The 25411-nt window shown below is 33.9% G+C and overlaps 1 protein-coding gene across 3 annotated transcripts in view; it reads left to right on the top strand.

The window, feature by feature from the left end:
* Nucleotides 1-25411, top strand: part of LOC145690578 (uncharacterized) — a 622228-nt gene that overhangs the window by 211967 nt on the left and 384850 nt on the right. For all 3 annotated transcript variants that reach the window (XM_081765603.1, XM_081765604.1, XM_081765605.1), the window contains exons 6-7: nucleotides 6776-7031; nucleotides 22049-22162. In XM_081765603.1, the coding sequence (XP_081621729.1) occupies nucleotides 6776-7031; nucleotides 22049-22162 (370 nt within the window). The remainder of the gene's footprint in view (nucleotides 1-6775; nucleotides 7032-22048; nucleotides 22163-25411) is intronic.

Below are 25411 nucleotides of genomic sequence, written 5' to 3'. Positions count from 1 at the left end.
AGGTGCAGTCCTAGGGTGTGTGAAGGTCATGCCTGTAGCCAAGCACCTGAAATTGATGATAAGGAGGCGAGAAGTCTAGCCTTATCCTCTTGACTGTCTGCTTCTTGTAATAACACTGATTGATATAATTTGATGATTGGCTTGTCCCAAATTGATTGCGAACTTCTGACCGTTATTTCAGGAGGGCTTAAACCAACTAGGCTAGAGCAGTCAGATATGCAGTCTTGGACATCGGATTCTGTGTGAGGCTCATTCAGTTGGTTGAGAAGTATCTCAGTCGTATGCCGGAAGCCATAGAACGACGCTAAAAATGAAGGATACGCCAAATCTACAACCCGACGAATACGAAGACCTCCAGAATCAACTGGAAGGGAGGCCTGTATCCATGCGTTGCTATTTAGGTTACAGTTGAGTAACGATTCCAGTCCACATTTCAGAACGGTGTCAAACGTCTCTAGTAAATCGACTTCACGCCAAGAAGTAGAACAGCTTAAGAAAAGATTACTCTTGGTATGGAGAACGACGCAAGAAAGAGATAAAAAGCTGAATGTGCGGAGATTGGGCCAGACGTGACAAGAAAAAATCTAACTTTTTAGTTTTCTCAACTAACAAATTACGTGTTGCCTCAGGTGAAAGGGCTGCACCAAGTAGAAAGCCTGACGAGGTTGTGATAAGTTGTATTCCCGGTGCTGAATTTTTAAATTGTGAATATAACACTTCCATTTGATCTTGCGAAATTTCTAAAAACCCTACTTCACACTTCATAAAATTTAAGTGTAGTCCGATATCTGCTGCCATAGTTCGAATATTGTGTAGTTCACTTATAACTGTGTCAGGATCTCCTGCTATGGTGCAATCATCTACGTACCAGATATTTAATTCAGTGTAAATCCTAGACACTATGGACTGAATTGTCATGGCGAACAAAGCGGGACCTAAAGGATCGCCTTGTTGTACTCCACGTTACGAGAGTATAATCTTATCACCTATTAATAGGTTACTTGGTTGCGCATAACATTGATATACATAGTGATAAATCGATGGAAAATTAGTTTTAATTGTGAGTAGCATAGCGTTTCGGTTCAGTTCATTAAAAGCGTTACGAAAGCCTAATTTCAGAAAAGCCTTTTGTTGTGAATGGGGAGTAGAAAAGTAAATGCGAGCTGCATGTGCTGCGGCTTCGGCTCCATTGGGAACGCATACTCCCAATTGGTTCGGGTAAAGGAAACTTACGACGGATTCTTTAATTCTGGAACATATTACTTTTGCTGATATTCTTCTCCAAATGTTCCCTACTGGAATTGGTTGAATTCCACCGCTCTTCTTAATAAGCGCAATAAGTGATGCTCCAGATAAGATTGGTCTCATTTCCGGAGGTGTATTACCTGAAAGGATTAAATGAAGTAATTCTAGAATCATCGTCGTTAATATTTCTTTTGAATCTGACTCATGATGTAAAAGTAGATCCTTAAGAATCGAGGGACGGAGACCATCAATACCTCCAGCTGATTCAGATGGGAAGGATTTTACAGCGTATCGTAATTCAGAAACTGAAATTCTTGGTATATTAGGATAATCTTTAGGAGGGTCTGGTAACGAAAACGTGTCTGAATGTGAAGGATGCTTCTCCTTAAGTGCTTCTAAACCAGGCATTAGGTCTGCCGATGATATCTTCAGAAATTAGTAATCTGACTGCTCCTCTTATGTCTCCATCGTTGAGTTGGTTTTCGACTCTTTTGGTGTTAAAGGATGTTGAGTCAGAAGAATGTTGAGATTTCCGTTTGTATTTTTTTGAATAATCATGGAGTAACGCATCTCGGTGAGAATCATCCCATTCGCAAACTCGTAGTTTGACCCAAGTCGTTAAGTTGTTAATTTGATCTGATTGTGACGGAACATTGAGTACTGCATACGGGAATAACAACAGATCCATCTATGCGTCTAGGTCGTTTCTGTTTACAATACGACGGATGACATCATAGAGAGAGGTAGCTACAGATGACCGAGCACCTCTTGGTACTCTTCTTAGTAAAGGAACGGGGGATTTTAGTTCGGCTATTAGATTGCAAAAGTCGGAGATCAGGTGTTTTTTGCTGTGATTATCGCATTCAATTCCATTTGATGAAGAAGGATTATAATTTAGAGATGACTTCCATTTTGATATGGGAGGCTTTTTTTGTTGTTTTTTTTTTTTACGAAGAGTTTGGTGACTTTTGCTAATGTGGATAGCAAGTCCTCTTTGATTGGCCAGATGTTTTTCTCAATGAGGGCAGGATACATATTTTTCATCGTATGAAAAGTTATCTAATTCATTGTTTGTAACTGATACGCTTCCAATGTCAGAAACTTTCTCTATATTGTGACTCTCCTGGAAGCAATCATTGGAGATTAGATGATTTACGTCATCATAACTTTGATCAAGCCTCTGCTGGTCAGCCGCTACGCTGCGCGAACAGAATTCTGGATTGTTATATTCTTGAACCGACTCCATCCACCATTGCTGATAAAAAATATATATGTAATTTTGTGAATGTGAATGAAAAATAATGGGATGAAATGTAACTGGTACGAGGATACCTGTGAATGTGCATATTGTCCATTTTTCCAGAGTCGGATCCATCAGGTTAATTTAGTGGTTTTTCATTTAACAGGCTGTTTGAAGGAAACTGTGATATACGTTAATTTATATGCTAATTTTGCAATGTCTTTATATAAAAAAAATAAAAGTAGAAATCAAAACCATTCAGGTCTACTGTTTTTAAATCAGATATATAATAAAAAATTAGTATCTCATATTACTCATTTTAGTATAACTCTTCTATGATAAAAACCCTATTTATTAAACAAAACTCTGTTTAAAAAAGTAGAAACTAAATTCTCGAGCAATTGGCTAAATCAAGGTTATACAGAACGTAGTTTGTATCTGTCAATGAAGCATGTATTAGAAACATATTTATTGCCAATGTATTAGCCTTCATAATCTTACTTCCCACTACGCATTTCTAACATCATGACTTATTTGTAACTTAAAATCAGTCAATTGTTTATTACTGGTATACTTTATTTTCGAGGCTATTTTAAAACGATGGATCTAATAGAGTATAGATTGAATTGAAGATTCAGTTAATAAAAGATAAAGTAAACTCAGAAACATAAAAGACGAATATATACTGATTTCAAATATAAAAAAGTTTGAATCATTTTCACACGCATAAGTTTTATTCGTATCTTACACGTATGACACTATTTACATATATATATATATATATATATATATATATATATATATATTGAAAAATCAGTTTCATACGGAGATGATACTTAAAATCTGAAACCTTTGGAGGTCATTTCCACGCTGTCTAGTATAGAATGTCTGGCTGAGCGGGGCATTCGGGTATGTACCGTATCCGAAACAGCATAACACAATTTTTGAGAGGACTTTTTTCAAACTTGAAAAGTGGTAGCATATTGCAACCTATGCCTAGCATTCGATGTCCTTTGCGCAACATATGGACTTTCTTTGTCGAGCAACATTACTTTCGGGCTCTGCAAATTATCCTGGATATTAATCACAAGCCAACTACTGTTGTGAATATTTACGACTGTGCAGAAGATTCATTTTCCATCTGAAGCGACTATAGGTTGCATGGTAATTTCTCGGTTATTCCATACACTCAGAGAATATCACGTCTCCAGATGGCGGTTATTATTAGCTGATATCAACTTATGTGGCACCAATGAGTACATATGTTTCACCTTAATATTGCACGGGGCCATTGAAGATGCTGTATTATATGGCTAACTTGTCGGTAACAGCACAAAGAGTTTTCAAGAGTTTACTTCCCAGGTGTTTATGAAGATCTCTTCCGAACAAGATGTGCTGTATTTTGTTTACAACCTTTCAAGTAATAGGGGTTTTGGTCTGTAACAAAGTAGGAAATGTAATTTTCAGAGTTTCCTTGTGCTAGGAAATTATGTTTTTAAATTTAATAATTAATATTCCTTACAATTTGTTCCGACAGCTGATAAAACATCATGTTAATTTCAAGTTAATTCAATATTTCGTTCTGAGTTCTCTCTTAGCTATGTGGCTGAACTTTGGCACAGATACTCATGTTCGAATTACAGTAGAATTCCATTTGGTTCGGTTCCACTCATATGACGTCTGTGCTGAACGGGACGTTAAACTGAAAATCAACTTTCCCGAGTATTGCCTTTCTTTCACTCACAACAAACCACTTCAATTCTAGCATTATGTAAATTAAATCTTATTTCAGAATTATGCATAAATATAATGATTAAATACTAAAAAATAATTTCAACTTAAAGTTGGCAACCGAGTTCATCATTTTAACTATGAGCAATAAAAAAATTATTGTAAATTGCTATTAAATCTGTTATTTTCAGGTTTATACTCGTATATATAAATAGTAAAATTGAATTTGCCATCAGAAGTTGGTTTCGACAGGAGTAGAGAATTATATTTTACCAAATATTAAGTTTAGAAGAGAATATTGAAGAATAAAGTAAACATATTCGAAAATATAGAGAAAACAAATAGGTGTGTGAAGTGTACACCAACAGAAGGGTTTTGTTTGTTTGCCGTAATATTTTTTTAAGTATTATTGCTGAAAGTGGTAGTTCCTTCCTGCGGTTTTAAATATGAAAATTAAAGTGGAAATTTAAAAATAATGTTCTAAGATGTCTAACCGATTATAGAAATCGACTCCTTCCTATCAATTAGCGTCATTAATATGTAGCAATCAACAGTAAAACCCGAAATAGTTGATTTGTGCCAGGCCGATTTGAATAGAGTGTTGAAAGAAGTATTTTGACTCTTATTAAATAATCAATATGAGTCAAAAATGCTTTAGTCATTTCTTATCACTATCCTAGTCGGGACTTTAGTGAATTTCATTCACGTCTAGTTTTAGGAAAGGGTTAAATTTAGAGAAAATATATTCTTTGGATATAACGCCTTATCGATTGTAGGTAACCTGTTCTCGGTTTCTAGTATCATTTCTACTCTATACTGATCATCATAAAAATAGAAAATGATTTATTTTTACCAATTACGTGCTGAATGTAATCTCCATCAACAAACTAGATTCCTAAATTTTGATAATCCACAACTTTTCCAATCCTAATGGAGAACTATTAAGTAGGTATTGAACATTCTTGTCTCACTCCCCCAGAGAAGGACAGTCGATCATAGTAAAAATATGAAGAAGTTCTTGTAAACAAACTATTTTTTAAAAGAATTTCCTTGATAAGAAAAAAACATTAATTTAAAAATAATTTGGTATTTGCGATGTTCTAGTAAACAGAGAAGAAAATACAAAAATGAAAACTTAGGTGCCTTCTGTAACACAAAGGAATTCCACAGCCGCTGTGCGTTGGAAAAAGGAAAACGAATGCTAATAATCCTTTAGACTGAGTAATATTATCAACTAGCAACTGGTAAATAAAATAGTTATAGATAAGCATGCCATATGTCCCGTAAAAAAAGAGACAGTCCCGATTTTGAGCTCGAGTGGCCCGCGTCCCCGTAAATTTTGTCGGGACAGGCAAATGTCCAGTATTTTAATCCCGTTCCACTTCTGCTACCAATATCATGTTATTCGAAAAGTGAGAAATAAAAAATCTGACATTACTTGGGAAATCTGTTAACAGTGAATTAACAATAAGCTATAACATGTAATTGCTTCGAGCAAGTTATCACACCACCCTCTCCGGTTTGATAGCGAGCAAGCTAATAGACTAGCTGCTCAGAGTTGCACTTGTCCGTCAGCAGTCAAGGGGATCTGCAGGCTTTAATAAAGTGCATGAACTGTGTTGTCATTGATAATGTATTACAATGAAGTGTTCCAATTTTGTATCAACAAGAATACCTAAACTGAGGTGCACCTTTTTTTCCAATTTGAAGGAGAAGTAACTTTCTGAAAGGAACGAAGTTGAACTATGAAGTTGACTGAAAAATTTGCAATGTTACTTTTCTATTGCATCTGGTAGAAACTCGGACACTCTCCAACAACAAAAAACAAGGGAACATAAGATGGCTTCGAGCGCCTCTACATCTATAAGAATAGAGAAGATGAGTATTTTTTTTATCCAGCAAGACATTAGATAAGTTAGCAAGAATTATAAATAATCTTTTCGAAAGGCTAGGGCCACAGAATTGTGGTTTGGTCTAGGGCCTAGAAGTATGTAAATCCGACCAAGACAATTATACACTTCACAAGGAGAAAAATCAGCTTTCATCAGATTAATCAGAAAAAAAATTTCATCAGATTAAACTGACAAATGTAATTTTGGCAAATACAACCATGTAAATAAATATTGATAAAAGCGGGAAGAATATTGAAGGTAGATTATATCAGTGATTTAAATAAAATGAGATTATTTTCATATTGCTTTCCCGTAAAGCATTTTTATAAGACGTCGTCTTGAGTTTTTGAGGTGATTCTTTTGTATTGTAAATATTCCCTCCGTACAATCAATTGCAGGGAACGAAGAGAGAAATATAGCAGCAGGTGAGGGGACTTTCACCTATAATACTGTTGTTCATAATCAGAGCTACAGTTCATTGGATTGTATTGGAAAGTAGGAAGGGGGAAGACTCGAAGGTGTCCCGTATTCTCATGAAAATAATATGACAGGTTTAATTACAGATATTCATAAGTGCATGTTTCTAATATATGATAATGTTTACCTATATCATGAATAACCACTGCAAATAAAAAAATATGAAATAAAAAAAAAATATCTGTTACAGTTTCATTTGGAGGAATTGGGTGTTTGTTCTTCGGAGGAAGCTTAGTGGCAGTCGTTGAACTTGTTTTCCTTTTGATTTTAAATGCGGTAAAGCTTCTACCACATTGTTGCAATTTAAACGCGAAAGCAATGATAAAAATGAAGAGGAGAATAATTCACGTGAAAGTTGCACCTACAGAGGATCCAGAAATGCAGAATTCAAACTCAGATACTTTTTCTATTTCGATAAGAAATCAGGATTTCGATGCCCAAGAAAGGTATGTATGTATTAAAACTAACCAATCCTTAACTATGAAAAGCATATTGTAACTCTTCACTTGGAATTAGCAGCAATCGCCTATCATGCTATGGCTTCAGTACTTAGAATAACTGAGAGAATAATTGAATAACTGATTTAAGTGAATTATGGAACCTTATTATTTTCTCTTTTCTGCTCTAACATTCATTTTTGTTCTAATTACATCATCATAAAGATATTTATAATAAAAGAAGTATACGTCTTGCGTATTATTCTCACGCAATTAATATCTTACGTGTGATGTATGACAAAACTCCAGCGAAGTTCCAAGAAATGTAATTTTTTTATATGTTTTACCACATATTACAAATTTGTGATTACACGATCACTTAGAAATGTGAACGCGAAATTTTCTAACGTTGCCGAATGGTAATTTTCAAAGACTGAAAATAGACAAAACATGGCAACGTAAAAGAAAATACATTTTTAAAACAGGAAACGGTTGCATTCAGGCTGTGAAACTATGTCATTAGTTAAGGAATGCCTTATTTGGATACTTTCTGTGCGTTTTTCTGTAGTTTATGTCCTGTATGGTCTAATTCCTCTAGATAAAACCGTGGGTAGTTATTTGGATCATAATTTAAAACTCTTGTCTCGCATTTAACGCCTAACGGAAAGATGCACTCAGTAGAAGACAACCTCATATGAATAGTTTTGTTTGAGATAAGCTACCAATCGAACGCTATTTCTGTAATTCCTTCTGACAGTGTAATGCTTTGAAAGAGGCTTTATATCGATAACGAAGGATTAAGATCGTATGGTTAGAGTGACAATCTACTATATTTGTTTTCTACGTATACGAAAACGTACATTATCCTAATTGTATCATTTTTGGCTAGTAATACACCCCTTCAAACTATATTATACATAGAGTATAATTACTTTCTGACAATGATTTAGTGAATGCTAATTACGATTAATTACTATACCAATCTGTAAACACAGACTGCAAATTTATTACAATGACAATGGCATTAACATGTGGATAATAAAAATGGAAGTGAGTTAGAAAGTTGTTTGTTAGTATATATGTTTGAACATCCATAATTATCCACACGTTTCAAAATAAGCTGGGTTAAAATTAAAAAATACTTGATAAAAGTCATGTAGGAGATTGGAAAAATGTAGAAAATATACTACGAGACGTTGTAGATTTAAGAAAGAATATCTGACTCTGAAAAGCAACGCTCTTATTAAAATAATTGACAAAAGTAATTATCCGATTGATAAAGGCAACTTTTGAAGCAATTGTAAGTTTGGATAAAGCGTTTGATGCTATAGCATGGCAAACAATTCAAGGTTCTGAAAGCATAAGGAACAAAGTATGAGATGTGACTACTAATGTACAATTTATACAAAAAATATAAATTAAATATTATAGGGAAATGAGAGGGAGTAGGAGCGGTCGCATTTATCCCGTAAATATAATAATAATAATAATAATAATAATAATAATAATAATAATAATAATAATAATAATAATAATAATAATAATAATAATAGCTATTCTGCCATCGCTAACAGGTCACTTACTACAATTGAGAACCTTCCATGCTCCACGGTCTTCCACTAAGTTCTTTGTCTTCATGAACGTTTTTTTAATTTTGATATCGCCCATTAATTGTATTCTTCTTCGACTCCTTTTTTCCTGCAACCATACACTTTAGCACGTCCCACGTGATACTGTTCCTTCTTAGCACTAGAAGGACCAAAATGTTTACCTCCCTAGAAGTACCGAGCCGTTATTTTGACCTTCTCTTATTTTAGCTTTAATTTAATGTGTTTAATCGACTAGCTTATGTTTTATGTAAGTTTTTCTCGTGATATAATACAGGTTGATCCACTAAATCCCGTCAATACATTAAATGTAATATTAATATCAGAAGATGTTCAAGGGACAGTGACATGAAAAATTAAAATAAAGGAATAATACGTACGTTCCTACGTATGAAATCCTTTTTTTACTAATCACGTGATCACACTACCTGCCCTGTAGACATTGGCTGAGCTATTTTTCTTTAGCAGAGACCCAGTGTATAATACACCAAAATCATTATATTTATTTCAAACTTTTTATTACATGAAGGTGAATTTACATTTTCAATACATTTTTATTTCAACTTGTATGCACTGAACTCAAGAGAGAAACACTTTTCCCGCGTTTACACTTGTGTACTGTGAGTGGATTTTCTAATTGATATCCATAAACGTTTGTAGTGAACATATTCTTTTCTTTCTGATTCAAGCACATTTTGGGAAGTTCTCTTCTATTTGGACGCATACTACCAATCAAGACCAACTATTTCTTTTTCAAAGATTCGGCTAATTTTTAACTTGTAAGAAAAGTTATCGCATGTAATATTCAGTCCTCTGTTGAGAAAAGAATCCATCGTCTTCAGAACAATATATTCGCCTAACTGTAAGTCCCGACGTCGTTCTTAGTCGTTTCCTAGGTAGGTAATGCCTTTTAGTTGATACCGGGACTTTAGAACTGCAAGCAGCTACATTTAAATACAAATTTGTCAGGCTTGTTTGTCATATATTATATGTATTTGCATGTCATCTTACTAGAGAATAACTGCTCATTCACACAAACACTGTCGTGGGTTTTATAGTGCCTGATACAATTCTCAATGAATAAGTTCTACACAGATGATACCAAAGCAAGCTTCTTTGCTTTCAGAATTGAAGAGCTAGGACACTTTTCATCAAATCGAAGATACTTCATTATTTCAAGAAATATCTTTCTTTCCATAGTCTTTCTGTAAAACACTGGACCACAGCTTACGTTCTATAGTTCCTTTACAGGTATATCTGAACGTACACGAAATATCAATATTACTAAAAATGAAAGTGTTATGCAATTGACAGTGGCCAAAGAGAATCTTGACACAGTCTGAGCTTCAATAACGGTGCATTTCAGAATGTTTCTCAACATTGTCTCGTCTATGAACAAGCGAAAAGCACTACCAAAATCACCATCTTCAATATGATGTAACACATAATATAACGAACAGGTTTCTCGCGAAGGATATCGTGTGAGGAGCACACCCAGCATTGTCCTGTCTGTCCATTTTACTCCAACGTGTTCCATGACCTGCTATAAAGACATTTGATTGATTACTTCTGGAAACTTCTGTATCTGTTTCCTTCCTCTTATCCGAAGAAGTAGCTTCAGACACTGCATTCTAGCTACTACTGCTGGCTTCATCGAAGCAGTCTCCCTGTTGTTCTTCCAAGCGAAATTCATTTTCACTCAAATCTTAGAAAGCACATAACATTTTATCAGGTCCCATGTTGCTTTTGTAATTATTCATATGTACTTTCAAGAAAACCTTTATTTCTACAGAGAACAATGTTACCAACAAGATACGAACAGAATTCAAGAAGAAATTAATCAAAGAAGAACCAAATATTTTACTTTTACAGCAATGAAAAGCAGAAATAAAACATATATCAAATAGCAAACTCGTTGGAAAAATAATGTAAAATATTTCAAAATTTATTGTTTCTAACAGAAATATTACATTTATTATTACCATATAGCGTACAACTTATAAAACAGTCCACATCAACAACAAAATATAGATTTTTAAATGAGGCAGTCAAATTGACGGTTTGGTCCTTCTAGGGGTATACAACAAAAATACGTATTTATTTAAAATAGACACACAATGTTTATATGCTATATCAAACCTCTCTTTAAAATAATAAAAGTCCTAAACTATGGTTGCATAACTCAAAGAAATATATGAGATATAGAAAATTGTTTTACGTGATGCCGTCAAAATGACGGTTTGGTCCTTCTAGTGTTAGGCAGTGTCCAAATTAATTTCGTTTCCTCTTCTTAATAATATCTAAAAGTGTTCTTCTCTGCCCCACTATTTCAGAAACCCTTTCATTCTTTTTTCGCTCGACCCAGCTACTTACCTCTATTCTTCTCAGCATCTACGAATCTTAAAATTTTAAAAAAAGAGAAGTTACAATATTATATTTGCAATTTTAATAATTTTTGTACTCTTTGTAAGGTTCTTACAAGAGTAGTTGTTTTACATCTCCTTTATCTTTTCTTAAATTAATTAATCGAGATAAATTGTTTACTAAATCAAATTGATATTTTATTTATTTAGTTATTTAATATACAATACATTTATGTTGTACACTCTATATCTCTTTCTTTTTTCCTTTTAACTCATCTCTGTATATGAATAGTCTGACAAATGGACTGCAAAGCCGATTTTTAAAACTAAAAATTTGTGCACTCTCACTAATTTATCTTTTGTTATTTACCATAGGGCAATCCATGCTAAATGATCGAGGGAAAGAAAAATTTCCGCTCAACTTTTTCAAAAAGAACGAAAAAAAGAAACAATTCGCTCAGAAATGTTGAGTCGATATAATAGTATTTTAAAACCACAATTAATTATTTTTTTACAACATCCCATAGCGACGCAGCGGCTGCGAGTCAATGCTCTCAAGCTCGTTTCTTTCCTCTAGTTGTGATTCACTGTCTAATCATACCCACAACAGCACTGGTGAAGATTGCCGCTATCAAGAGAATTCGAGAAAAGTCAAAATGCACACTTGGCAGAAAGTCCGTAAATACTCATTGCCGTTTGCTATATCAATGATACACAATCATCATTATTCTTGTTTTATCTGTCTACTCATGCAGGAGACTATTGCCCTTTCGTTTCATCTCCATTTCGTACTCAGTGAACGCTCACTCACTGCAAACACTGACTGGGGAATGTAAATCAAACGAAAGGACAACTATCTCCTGCATAATTTGACAGTTAAGACAAGAATAAACAGGATTGAATATCATCAATAGCAAGGAGCAAAAGCAATGAGTACACACGGACTTTTTTTTGCCAAGTGTGCATTTTGACTTCTCTCGCCTTCTGTTCTTCTTGTAGCGGCATTCTTCACCAGTGCTTCTGTGGGTGTAATAAGACAGTGAGTTACAAATAGAGCGGAGAAACAAGCTTGAGAGCCTTGACTGGACTAACTATTCATCCTGCTTTATTTTACTAGACAACAACGAATTTCCAGTTGAATGTTTGAACAAAACACCTCCTAGTAGTGTTGTAAAAAAGTTTTTTTTCTGTGAAGTTTTTTTCAATAAAAAACGGTTCTTTTTCATTTTTTTTCAAATGTCTGTTTTTTTTTCTGGTAGCTATTATTTAATAATTTATGTTGCAGATTATTGAAATAATCAACAGAACTTGAGTCGAAGCCCTCATAACTTACAAATCGTTTGTTTCTTTGTACCTATATACTAGCAAAATTATGTGATTATTCCTTTCGGACCCAGGTCATTTTTGGCGTTTTCCTACATTTTCAGTTAGTGACTTATTGCTCAAAAACCGTTTATTCAATTGATATGGTTAAGACCCTGTTTTTTTAGAAAATGGATGGGGTTATTTTTTTAGTGTAAGTTGCATTGCGGTGTTGCCAACGGGTGGGAAATTATTGAGGGAATGTAGGGGTGAAAATTTAGAAAAAATTCCCTAACCGAGTTTCAAAATTCTTTGTATCTAGCACCACTACTGCCATATGGGTTCAAGTCACCTAAACAAATTCTTTGGTGTGTTGACAAGGTACAGTGAAATTCTGATGTTGCTGTCTTCCATTCAAAGAGGGAAACAAAAAATTCTCTTTCACCATACACATGAAATTTTGACACTTTTTACGCTTCAGAAGCAAAAATGAACAGATATTCCGGGGCTACAGCTCCTCTAATTATCCTATTGAAACTTTTTATGCTGCGTTCTGTAGACCAAAGAGGAAGCTTTCAGGTAGTGGTACGTTTGTTTCAATGTAGCCAGCAAGAGGAAAATAATAAAGGGAAAGGGAATTTTTCCGAAATTTTCACCTAAAATCGGGAATTAATTGTTTTGGCTGAAAACACTGCCATCAAACAGACGAAAACTATCTGAAAATAAAGCTTGGTACCCCAATAATATATCCTACAAGTATAATGGCGATATTTAACAAAGTAAGCATGAATTTAAAAAAAATCTCATTCTACCTCAGAAATTCACCATTATCTTGCCATTTACAGAACATGGTTTATTGTAAACCTCAATTGTACTTTCTCTAATTACTCGAGTGAAACTTTTTATGGTGCGCTGTGTAGGCTAAGAACGAGGCTTTTAGACACTGGTACTTTTACTGATTGGTACTGGTAGCCAACAAGAGGGGAATAATAGAGACAAAATAGGATTTTTTTCAAAATTTCCACTTAAAATCTGGAATTAAAAGTTTCTCTAGCTGGCAACACTGCTATCAGAAACACACACACACACACAAACTATCTCAAAATAAGCTTTGGTATCCCTCTAATACATCCTACAAGTATTGTGACGATATCTAATAAAATAAGCATGTCAATAAAAACATCTTATTCTACCTAGTTATCTTTCCACTTAGAGAACAAGGTCTACTGTAAACCTCAACTTTACTTCCCCTAATTATCCTATTAAAACTTTCTATAGTGCGTTGTGTAGGGCAAAGACGAGACTTTCAGATAGTGATACGTTTGTTCCGATGTAGCGAACAAGTGGGAAATAATAGAGACAAAACAAATAATTTCCCCAAAATTTCCCTCTAAAATCTGGAATTAATTTTTTGTAGCTGGCAACACTGCCAACAGACAGACGCAAACAATCTTAAATTAAACATTGATACACCACTAATATATCCTACAAGTATCATTCCGATATTTAAGGAACAAAGCTTCTAATTACCAAAAAATATATTACAGTAAACAGAAAAGTAGGGAAAACTAGAAGAATCAAGGGTTAGAACCTAAATACGAATTTTCCGTGCGCTCCCTAATTATCCCATTGTAACGATCTGTACACGCGATTGTTCAATAAGGACAAATATTCGACTGGCGTAAGCTGACTTGCACTCGGACGTATAGATACGGATTTATAAAGAAAAATTTCGAATTTTTTGTCCAAATTTATGGAAATTTTAATTTATCTAATTGGCAACACTGTGCGCAGGCCCCTCCAATTGATGTGAACGATTAGGTATCTATCCGAGGTATCTACCTGACAAGTTTTAAGGAGGTCTCTTTACAATGAAGAAAGCTATAGGGAAAAAAGAAGTAAAGGAAATTCGAAAATTCTTGAATTTTTGACTCGGCTGAATTTTGAGAAGGAAATTCGACCCCGAGAAGAAGAAGAGATTACCAACCATATTTGGCAAAAATAATATCTCGATATCTTAATTAGTGTCCACACAGGAGCAGATTAAAACAGTGACACACCCGTATGTGCCACTTTGGCCACCTGGGTCCGAAAGGGTTATTGTACATTTTATTTTATTTTTTTTGACTAATAACTCGTGTTGTTGTAGTAGTTATCGCCTCGACTAATAATATCGTTGTTGTAAACAATCACTTTATAAGGAAAATTTTCTTTCCTTTTTACATATTAGTTCCAATATTGTTGAGAAATGCAGGGTGTTTCAAAATGAATGTCGGGGTTTTAAGTTTTCGTAGTACTTATTACATGTTACGTACAATTATAAAGAATACATCAAGTAAAAGAGCACCTCAAACAGTCTTTGCTACAAGTGTTCGATGTGAGATTCATTCGTCACACGGTATACATCTAGTCGATAGGCGAGAAAGGCTCATAAACTTTCCGCCATATAGCACAAAACACATTCAATTTAGGGGAGTCTCGTTGCAACTGTACCATCTCCTGAGGATTTGCTGACCGCCAGATGCGAACATTATGAGTATTCACATTAGCTCTTAGGTAAAATATCGATTTATCTCTGAAGACGATCTAGAAAATCTTCATTGTTATGCAGCAATATTTCATTTGTGAAATTGGTACGTAAACCGTAGTCTGTAGGCTTTAGACCTTTAGCAACTGCAAACGATAAGGACGTAGTTGCAAGCGTCTCCTTAATATTCTTCACCCAGACGGTTGCATTGTAACTACAGATTCAGTCTTTATTAAAACACAAACAGCTTTTTGCTCTCTAGTCTCCATCTTTGCTACTAGCTCTTTCTAATGGCAGACACAGGAAACAATGCATGTGCATGCGTGCGTACAAAACTGTTTGAGTTGCTCTTTTATTTGATAATATTTATAATTGTAAGTTAATTGTAATAGATACTACAAAGTTTCAAAGCCCTAATATTCATTTTGAAACACCTGCATTACTTCAAATTGAGTCATCCTATATTCATGTCTTGTATATACATATCATCAGGGCCAGCCCCAGGCAATTTGTCGTCCCGTGCAATGGCATAATTTGCCGGCTCCCCCTTTCTCCAGAAAGAACAAAACTTAAAAGTCATGATTTCAAGTATGCTACTTCAGCATGAACAACAAAGGGGAGGGTAAGTGCAGTACCACTCAGAAAGGTTTAAACACTTACTAAAAGTACAATCTCTTTGTGTCTGTTTTTTCTTTAACTATTAATATGTAATGTTAGTGAGAGATAAAGGAAACACATCTGCAGAGGAAAGATGGTAATCCTTTTTACCGAATTCAATATCGAGCTTCAATCTCAATGAATCAGTTTTCATTTCCAGTGCAACTAGCTCTTTTATCTTTATTTCTTGATTTTTCTTCTACATCTGTTAACGTTAAAAAAAACTTGATTCTATCTTCAATGATAAGGAACTTGTTTCTGACAAAACAAGACTAGTTGTCATATAAAAAGTGTTATAACTAACTAAATGGAACAGATATTCACTACTATTCGAGAATTGAGTTCTTGCATTTGACAACAATCAAGCAATTTGTGCTGGGATTTATTTGACCATTTGCTTTAGCATTGTCCATGTGACCTTAAACTAATGCGACCTAAACATAATTTATGAATGTAGTATTCAAATATTAGGCCAGATTAGTAAATGTAACTACCATCATCATGAACAAGAGCGCATATGTTGTGGTTTCCAAGGGGGGGCAAGTATAAGAGACATTTCAAATTTTGCTGTAACTAATGTAAAAATTCTATTGGGTTTTCACTATTCCCAAGTACAATTTCCTCTTAGGGGAGCGAGATTCCCAGCTTGCCCCCCTGATGGGCGCCTTTGATCATGAAGTCTGTTTCCAACAAGAAATATTTAATTGAAATAATATACTTATGACAGATTTTGCCGGACTCTCCATACTTGCCACTCCATGTAAATGCACGTGTTGCACATACGGTAGAGCCGGCTCTGCATATCATATATTGTATATCTAGTCGACAAATTATTTATATATTATATTTAGAAAAACACTAGTAGGCAAATTAGTATTAGCTTTTACCTTTAGACAAGTTATTTGAATTTTATACTTTTCGTGACATTATTTTTATACTTATTAAAGACCTGCTTCCACAAAAAAAAAAAAAAAGCAGAATTTCATTTCTACTTTTATTTCTAAGTTGATATTGATGAAAACTGCTGAAACCCGAATTGTTAGTAGGTATGCTATTCATATAAATTGTAAAATATTTGAAGCGTATCAATATCTAGCGTTTAATTTATGTTGCATTTTATGGTAATTACACCTACATAAAAATATTTCATACTTAAATAAACGTAAGATGCATTACAAATGACTACTTGAGTAAAAACGAAATTTAGAAAAAAAACGAGAGGCAATGTTTTTTTCTAAAAAAACGTACATTTCTGAAAAAATACGAACGGTTTTTTTTTCTATTTACAACACTACCTCCTAGAGAATGACGTCATTCCTTAATACATTCACCTCCTTCTGCTCAAAACACAAAACGCGCTGTTGTTGTGTGTTATGGTGTACTAAAGAGTAACCATTCCCAGAGTTTCAAATTTTTTATCCAGGCCCATTGGAATTGTATATAAATTTATGACTCCAGACTACACACACACACAATTTCAGATCTCTACGTCAGTTGTTTCCTATTCCCAAAGATGTCTTTAATATCCGAATATTTTGCTAGTGTAGGCCCTGATTTCACCCCTTTCAAGTGTATCTTGTTTATAAAAAATGTTAGGAAATCAAAGTTGTAGCTCTGCACAAGTTAGAGATCCCCAGCAATCTTCATTTCGGTAGGACCAATTCATGTGGAAATATTGAATAATCCATAAGTACCTTAAATCGAAAACACGCAAAATTGCGGCAACCACTGCGCTGTTACGGGAAGTTTTAAAAATCCAATGATCGTGGTCTTGAAGTACCCTGATATAGGATAAACATTCATGAAAAAAATATAGTTTTGGAAATGGTCGAGCGGCACATGCTGGACCACTTAGAACGGTTAGATTGATTCCATAACGTATCAGACAAGCAATATGAGAAATTGAGAATCGATTTTTTTCAAAGTTGATACAACTTTTATGATAAAAATGAAAGTTTTTACTATATATATATATATATATATATATATATATATATATATATATATATATATATATATATATATATATATATATACTAGCAGCGTTCACCCCGCTTCGCTGCGGTCACCCCGGAACGCAATAAACTTTGTTACTTAGATAATTTTTACTTTTTCGCTTTCAAGTGATATGATAAAAACCATAGAAGATTGCAGTAAATGTTAACATTATATCGCCTGTCATTTATGTTAACCCGCCCCGCTTCGCTGCGGTCACCCCCGAACGCAATAAACTTTGTTACTTAGATAATTTTTACTTTTTCGCTTTCAAGTGATATGATAAAAACCATTATAACGCCTGTCATTTATGTTAACCCGCCGAGTGACACGGTCATGCGGGTTGCATATACATACGTTTATTTTTATACCTATGATGAACTAACAAAGGATTTGTACGTAATGGACACCTGAATGGTCAATTATCTCAAGACACTGGTAATTGAAAATTAAAGTGATATGATAAAAACCATCTAGGGTCCAAATCCTAATAACCCCCCAAAAATAAAAGAAATTGGTTCAGCCGTATTAGCGTGATGAGCGGACAAAGGATTTGTACGTTCTCTTTTATATATATATATATATATATATATATATATATATATATATATATATATATATATATATATATATATATATATATATATATATATATATCCTCCTTAACTCTTTAGTCAGATTAACAACGCTATTACATATTCTTATTCTACCTGTCTTTCTGTATAGAATTCCTCCTCACACTTTGAAATCGATAGATGGAAACGCACTTATTATCGTCAGGATAATACTCAATGGTAATTAAGTACAAAACAGATAATATAATATGCAAACGAAGCAAAATATGACGATAAGGGTAACTTGTAAAAATAATAAAGCATTATATGCTGTCTAGAAAGTGCTAAAAGTGGAAAATAACAATAAAAATTATTTGGAAAAGCAAATTCATTACCAGCCTCGGCACAAATTCATTAAATATTTGGAAAGCCAAACATTTAAAGGAACAATATTTACAATTAGTTTAAATGTTTTTTATTGTGAGGTACCTGGAAATTCTTTCGTAGGAATAAATCATTGTATTAGCGAAAATTGAAATAGCAACGAAATATGACCAATGGTTACCGATGACCTTGTACTGCTAACTTTATCAGATATTGAACGAATTACTTGGATGTTTTTATATTTAATGAACAATCATTTATAAAATAATATAGGGTAACTTCGGCAAATAACGCCACCAATTCAACATATTGTTCTGGTGTACAAGTGTTTTTATATCTAGAACTGTGCAAATTACATGGAAGATGAAGTTAACCCTCCGCTATAATACAATGAGAAAACAAAGATCCTACACGCACAATGTCGACCACAATGCACTGAGAATCGGAGTGAGTATGAGATGGCGTTATTACCAGACGTGTCGGCAAATAACGCCACTTGCTTTACAACAACGAAAAGGTATTGGAATCGTAACGAAATACATTTTGAACACAACTAAAAAATGTTCTTGGCAATATGCTTCCTGTTTTGCTGGTACACAAACTCACAGTCATCGTACATGTCGTTAACCGGTAACTCTTGTGATGATTGTGAACCTCTTAACATAACAGCTGCAGTCATATGGAGAACTACTCGTCGGAGCTAGACAACAATGCGCAACCAGCGTCACAAAATGTTCAGAAGCCACATTTAACAATACTGTCAGACTCGCATAATTCGTGAAAAAAAATCTTTCATTCAATACATTGAATCCACGTTTTAAGATCCCCTGAGATCATAGTAAAATCCTCCACAGTCCCCACGGAGCATATCTCCATCCTTCGTCTTTCTCGAGAATGCTTGTTTCTTCGTGCCGGAAGAAGTGAAATGTCTAGCTCTTGCGAATAGGTCTAGTGTTACCAATACTCCTCTGGTAGTAAGAAAAATCCCCCTGGGATGAGTTTTGCTCCTAGTTGTTTTAGCTGTAGGCAGAAGCTCGTGGATGGAGTGGGCACTAGGTGGTGTTGAAGGGGAGATGGAGGCTGGTCATGTGCTTGGAGGTGTTGGTGGAGGTTGCTGTTGCTCTGAGACATCATTTGGGGAAAAAGCGACATCGGATATAGCATTTTTGTTAAAAGGATGCCCTGTAGCGCTGAAGCCTGAAATTGTGTTCTGAGGTGTTGCTGAACGTATCATGCCTGTGAAAACAGTAGCTTCCCAAGTGTTCTTCTGGCATGCGTTTGTCGATAACTGTCAACTGTTTCAGAGCAGTACAATTTTAACGATTTGAAGAAGCTCTTGTCGAGCGGTTAAAGTTCATGGGTGCAATGTGCAGGCAAGCACAGCAGTTTAATATACAAGGTCTCAGCAGCATTTAAAATGGTAATATCAAGATAACTGCGATGGCAATCTGCAATAAGCAGTGCTCGGCCAGGGATCCGATGTTTGTTGAAATGTTTCAGAAATATACGGAATTCTTCATAGCCTTTAGGTGTCATTGCATAGGTGTTACCTGGATTAAGATCATCACCAAATTATTTTTTTTCATTTGTATAACACATCGGAGGGATCTAATTTGAACCTGATACGTTAGTGCACGCAATAACACTTACAGTTTCACCTTTCTCGCCAAGTACTCGCTTGTTCCCTTTCTGTGCCAAAATTTTTAGGCTACTGATGTACGTTAGTTATAGTAGCCTAAACTAACGTACGTTAGTTACGTTAGTTATAGTAGCCTCCTGCATTTAATCTGCATTGTCAATAAGTTCAGGATTGTCACAAAAGGTTCATAGCTTCAAGTGTATTTCCCAATAGCGTATACAATTCTTTCACATAGTTCTGTTGAAACGCATGAGTTTACCATAGCTCAAATTATCCGCCTTTTTGCACACGATATTAGAGTGTTTTACCATGAAAGCATAAAACTAGACTTTTCCGGCTCTAGCACTACGACAAAGAAAAACAAACTTTTAACACTAGTATTAGTTTCGATTAGCGATTAGATGGAGTGGCGTTATTTCCCGACGCGATAGTGGCGTTATTTCCAGAAACAATAGACTTTGATTTATCCATTATTTCTATACCAAGAATAGCGGTCCTGCATATTTTATCTATATCATAATATTATGCAAGTATGGCCCTATCAACGCATACCTTTTGTAATAGTAAAAATCTCACTTTTACCCAAATAATTCGCCTACCTCATTTGACACACTAAAAATTTGTGAGCTTTTTCCTCTGCTCCGCGGCTGTCACGTCAACATTTGTTAACTGGTTTCTCTTTACTGACGCCTGGCTGACCACTAGTCTTTGTGTCTACAAAGACAACAGGCATCACTGTTTATAACACACTCATAATTACTCGGTCACCTTACAAATCACGTGTTCATGCTAGCACTGTGGAAAGCTTTAAATGGCGTTATTACCCGATTGGCGTTATTTGCCGAAGTTACACTATTAAAGAACTTTCTTTCCGAAGAGCTTATTAGCCGCTTAGAAATACGTATAACCAACAGTTCTCGATCTAAACGCAATCATCCTAATCTATACGGATACATATTCATACAAGTAAATTGATAGCTCGTTTTTCATGTCAATTAAAATACTATCTACTGTAGTGAATGATGGGCAATTTTGTTAAAAAATAAGTTACTGCAGGCCAAATGGAAAACGGTACTGTATTTCAAGTAGGTTTACTATTGACCATAACTTTAGCGTAGTATAGAGTATTCCCTCCAAGTCCTAATATGTTATTCATTAAAGTAAAACGTATTTATACATATGGGTATTTTGTAATACGAAATTTTACTAAGTCTTCAAATAACTACTAATGTTCTGGAGAAGCTAACATTAGTTCATGCTCAAATAAGGTTACTTAAGGATATTTTCTATTATAACTGACAATGGAAATTATATTCAGTTTAGTATATAACTCACAATATCAAACGGACCATTAAAATATAAATAATGTTTAAATTAGTATTTAAAAAATTAACAATACCAGATGTAGCTGTAGCCAAAGTAATTGGATTTAAACGCCTATTTCTATCTCTGGAGCTTTACGATTCGAGACGTAGCATAAACTACGATCTAAATCCTAGGCAAGTAATGTTGCGCATTAAACTGAAACCACAACCACTCAAAAGAGATAATTTACTTAGTTAATCAGATGTTCCAGTTACAAAAATAATTAATTTCTGTAGTGAAGAAGAAATATCGCGAAGTTCCTTCATAATAGCCATAGGATAAACATGAAATTCAAAATATGTATATATTAATATCACAATTGGTATATGTTTCAATAATTGTATTCATTACCATACAAAAGCTTAATATATTGAGTTTCTGAATGTACTTTATATCTATATACTGCAAAAGCTATGAAACACTCACATTTATGAAAGTAGGTCCCAAACTATTTGAAAAATTTGAAATCCTGACTGAATTATTATAACATATTTGAGCACCACGAGAAACTTACATTTTGTCCATGTAGTATATAATACAAGTAAAGAGGCATTCTATTTTGCATTGTTTAACTAACAAACTTATCGTAGAAAGTTAACTACTGAAATTGTTTAGCTTTTATGAAATTTTCAGGAGCCGTCGTGATGTACTTCACCAAATCATTCAAGAATCTGTGGTGGAACCAATCTTAAACTCAACATTAGATGGTATCCGACAGATTATGGAAACTAGGAATATGTGCATTAGGTAAAGTTTCATACATAATACTTATTATCTATTATGTACGCTAGAATAATTATACCTTAAATTAATAAAATTATGTTAGACATTTTATTTGAACATTTGGATAAAACAGTAACGACTCTGGAAATTTTCTTGGAATAATTTCAATAAGGTAAAATAATATATATATATATATATATATATATATATATATATATATATATATATATATATATATATATATATATATATATATATATATATATATATATATATATATATTATTGAATTGAAATTTGAAAACAAAATGTTTGAGAAGTACTGAACAAACCATGCTTTCAGTAAATCTGCTTAATGGATTATGTATGGTTTCGTGTTATTACATTTCTATTTCTGAACGTATTTTGTTCGAATTACCTATAATAGTCTTAAAATTTTGGCAGTATTTAAAGTTTGCATTTTTAGTATACAGAGACTTATAAGATTTTATAAGAAAGTTTGCAGGTAAGTTTTATTGCACAGTAATTAGTGAAATTTTAAGTTATTGAAAGATTTTATAAGATAATTTGTAGATAATGCTGATTGTGAAGAAGAGTGCATGTTCAAAAGTTTGTCTGAAGAGTTTATTGATGGGTTTTTAGATGAAATTAATTTTGAAAAGATACCTTACGCTTGGAAACTTTCAGAAGCCTTTATACATAAACATGCTGATTAACGGCAGTGATTGCGATCCATTATCATAGTATCAAACTGTATAAGAGGTGATGTTTGAGTATTAAATTGGTTTAGTGTTCCAATGAAACTACTATTATCAAAAACTTTTATTTTTGAATCTAAAGTTATGTTTCCTTGGCCTCCTTTGGTTCTATTTAGATTGGAAGAGAAGATGTGTTAGATGTGACACCCGAGTAACTGCAGGAAATTAGTATAACGCGTTTTGGTTAATTTCCACAAAATTTATACTTTAAATATTTGTAGAAGTCTTAAACACATTATTCAAATATGTAAATAGCCAACGTTTTTTTTTTTATTTAAATCTTCTGATGATTGCCATTTTAAATACTCATTACCTTTAACTTTACGAATATCTGAGCCTTGTTGCGTTAAATTAAAATTCTAGATTCTGTTAAGATCTCTAAACGTGCAGTATAGTACCTCAAGATCCGAATATTTATCATTAAGAATTATACATAAACTTCTCATTTGTCATCTGATAACAAGGAAAAGGATAATTTAGTTTCATCTTCTATATGATTAAACAATATTTTACTAAACTTTCATTAGTATACAGTGGTGCTATTTCTATAATTGTGTATTTAGAATTCCTAAGATTTCCAATGATTCAACTTCTTACCATCTTGGTTAAAAACTTTTCATTCTCTTCTTGAAATTGTTTAATCTTAGCGAATTTATTCTTCTATAATTTTGAAACACTTATCACAAAAATAGTTTAAAATCCAAATTGAAATGCTAGATATCAATTCTTTCTTTACATATTTTATTGTTATAATTTTTTCTTACTTCTTTTCAATCTTTTAATTAATTACAAGCAGCGGTATACCGAATCGCTTTTTTCATCTTAATATTTTATCAGTTCATTTCACTGCTTACAGTCTAACTATTTATAAAAATTTCTTATGCTAATCTCACATCTTAGTACTGTTAAAGTATCCTGTAGAGTTATCTATAATTAATTTGAAATCACCAAATATACCATAACAATAATTATCCTTAATCTGTAAACAGAAAGGATCATTTAAAGTGTAAGAATTATGCACAGTACTCATATATATATAACTCTATGACCTATGGAACCCGGAGGTTCAATGCCGCGTTCACAAAAACTCTCCACTGACTTCTATCCTTAGCTAACTGCATCCAATTTCTACTTTGTATTCCAATCTGTGCGAGATCCATCTTAATATTGTCCTCCCATCTGCGCCTAGGTCTTCCTAATGTTCGTTTTCCGATTGGTCTTCCAGTAAAGATTTTGAGAGCGTTTCTACTTTCTTCCATTCTAGCTACATGACATGCCCATCTAAGCCTGCTAGACCTGACGACCCTAACAATGTTGGGTAAACCGTATAAATTATGTAGTTCCTCGTTATGAAGTTTCCGCCATTCCCCATTCCCGTTCCTCTTCGGTCCGAATATTCGTCTCAGGATCTTGTTCTCAAATAATTTCAGTCTATGTTCTTCCCCCAGAGTAAGCGACCATGTTTCGCAATTATACAGAACAACAGGCATGATTATCGTTTTGTATATTTTAAGCTCCAAATTCCTCGACAGAATTCGCGACGACAAGAGATTTTGAATCGAATAGTAATACGAATTCCCTGCTTTCAGTCGACAATTTATTTCTTCGTGAATATGATTTTCGTATGTTAACATTGATCCTAGATATTTGAAACTATCCGCTTTATGAAAAGCATTATTTAATATTTTAACGCACCCATAATTTGCCGTATTACGGTCCCGACCCACTTCCATGTATTTAGTTTTCTTTGCATTTACTTTTAAACCCATGTCCCTCCAAGCGTTTAATAAGATCTCTGCATTTCTCTCTATTATTCTCCTATCATCCTCTATTAAATTTACATCATCAGCATATGCCATTACCTGGTGAATACCGTTCAACTCTAGGCCGTGGTTGCTATCTTTGATTTTCCTTATAGCGCATTCAAGAACAAAGTTAAATAATAATGGCGACTACGCATCTCCTTGCTTCAGGGCATTTTCGACGTGAAGCTCGTGGACAAAAATTTTCCTACCCGGACTTTACTTTGGAATTCATTTAAACATATTTTAATTAATCTAATTAGCTTTCTCGGTATTCCGAGTTCTGTAAGAACGTTGTATAATGTTTTTCTCCTAACCGAGTCGTACGCCTTTCTAAAATCAATAAATAGTTGATATACCGGGGTATTGTATTCCCACTTTTTTTCGAGTATTTGGCGAATGGTAAATATTTGGTCTATAGTTGATCGATTTCGTATAAATCCTCACTGATAATCTCCAATAATTTCATCTGCGTATGGGGTGAATCTTGCTAATAGAATATTTGAAAGTATTTTATAGGATGTTGACACAAGAGAAATGCCTCGATAATTATTACAATCAGTTTTCTCGCCTTTCTTGTGAATTGAAACAATGATTGATTCTTTCCACTCTTGTGGCAATTCTTCCTTGTTCCAGATAAGGAGAATAAGTTTGTGTATCTTGTTCCACAATTTTTCGCCTCCAGCTACAATTAACTCAGCAGGAATTTCATCT

The sequence above is a fragment of the Thermobia domestica genome, chromosome 7 (genome assembly GCF_964235325.1).
Source record: "Thermobia domestica chromosome 7, izTheDome1.hap1.1, whole genome shotgun sequence".
Classification (NCBI taxonomy): Eukaryota; Metazoa; Arthropoda; class Insecta; order Zygentoma; family Lepismatidae; genus Thermobia; species Thermobia domestica.
The sequence above is the reverse complement of the archived record's forward strand: the minus strand, read 5'-3'. Positions and strand labels throughout refer to the sequence as shown.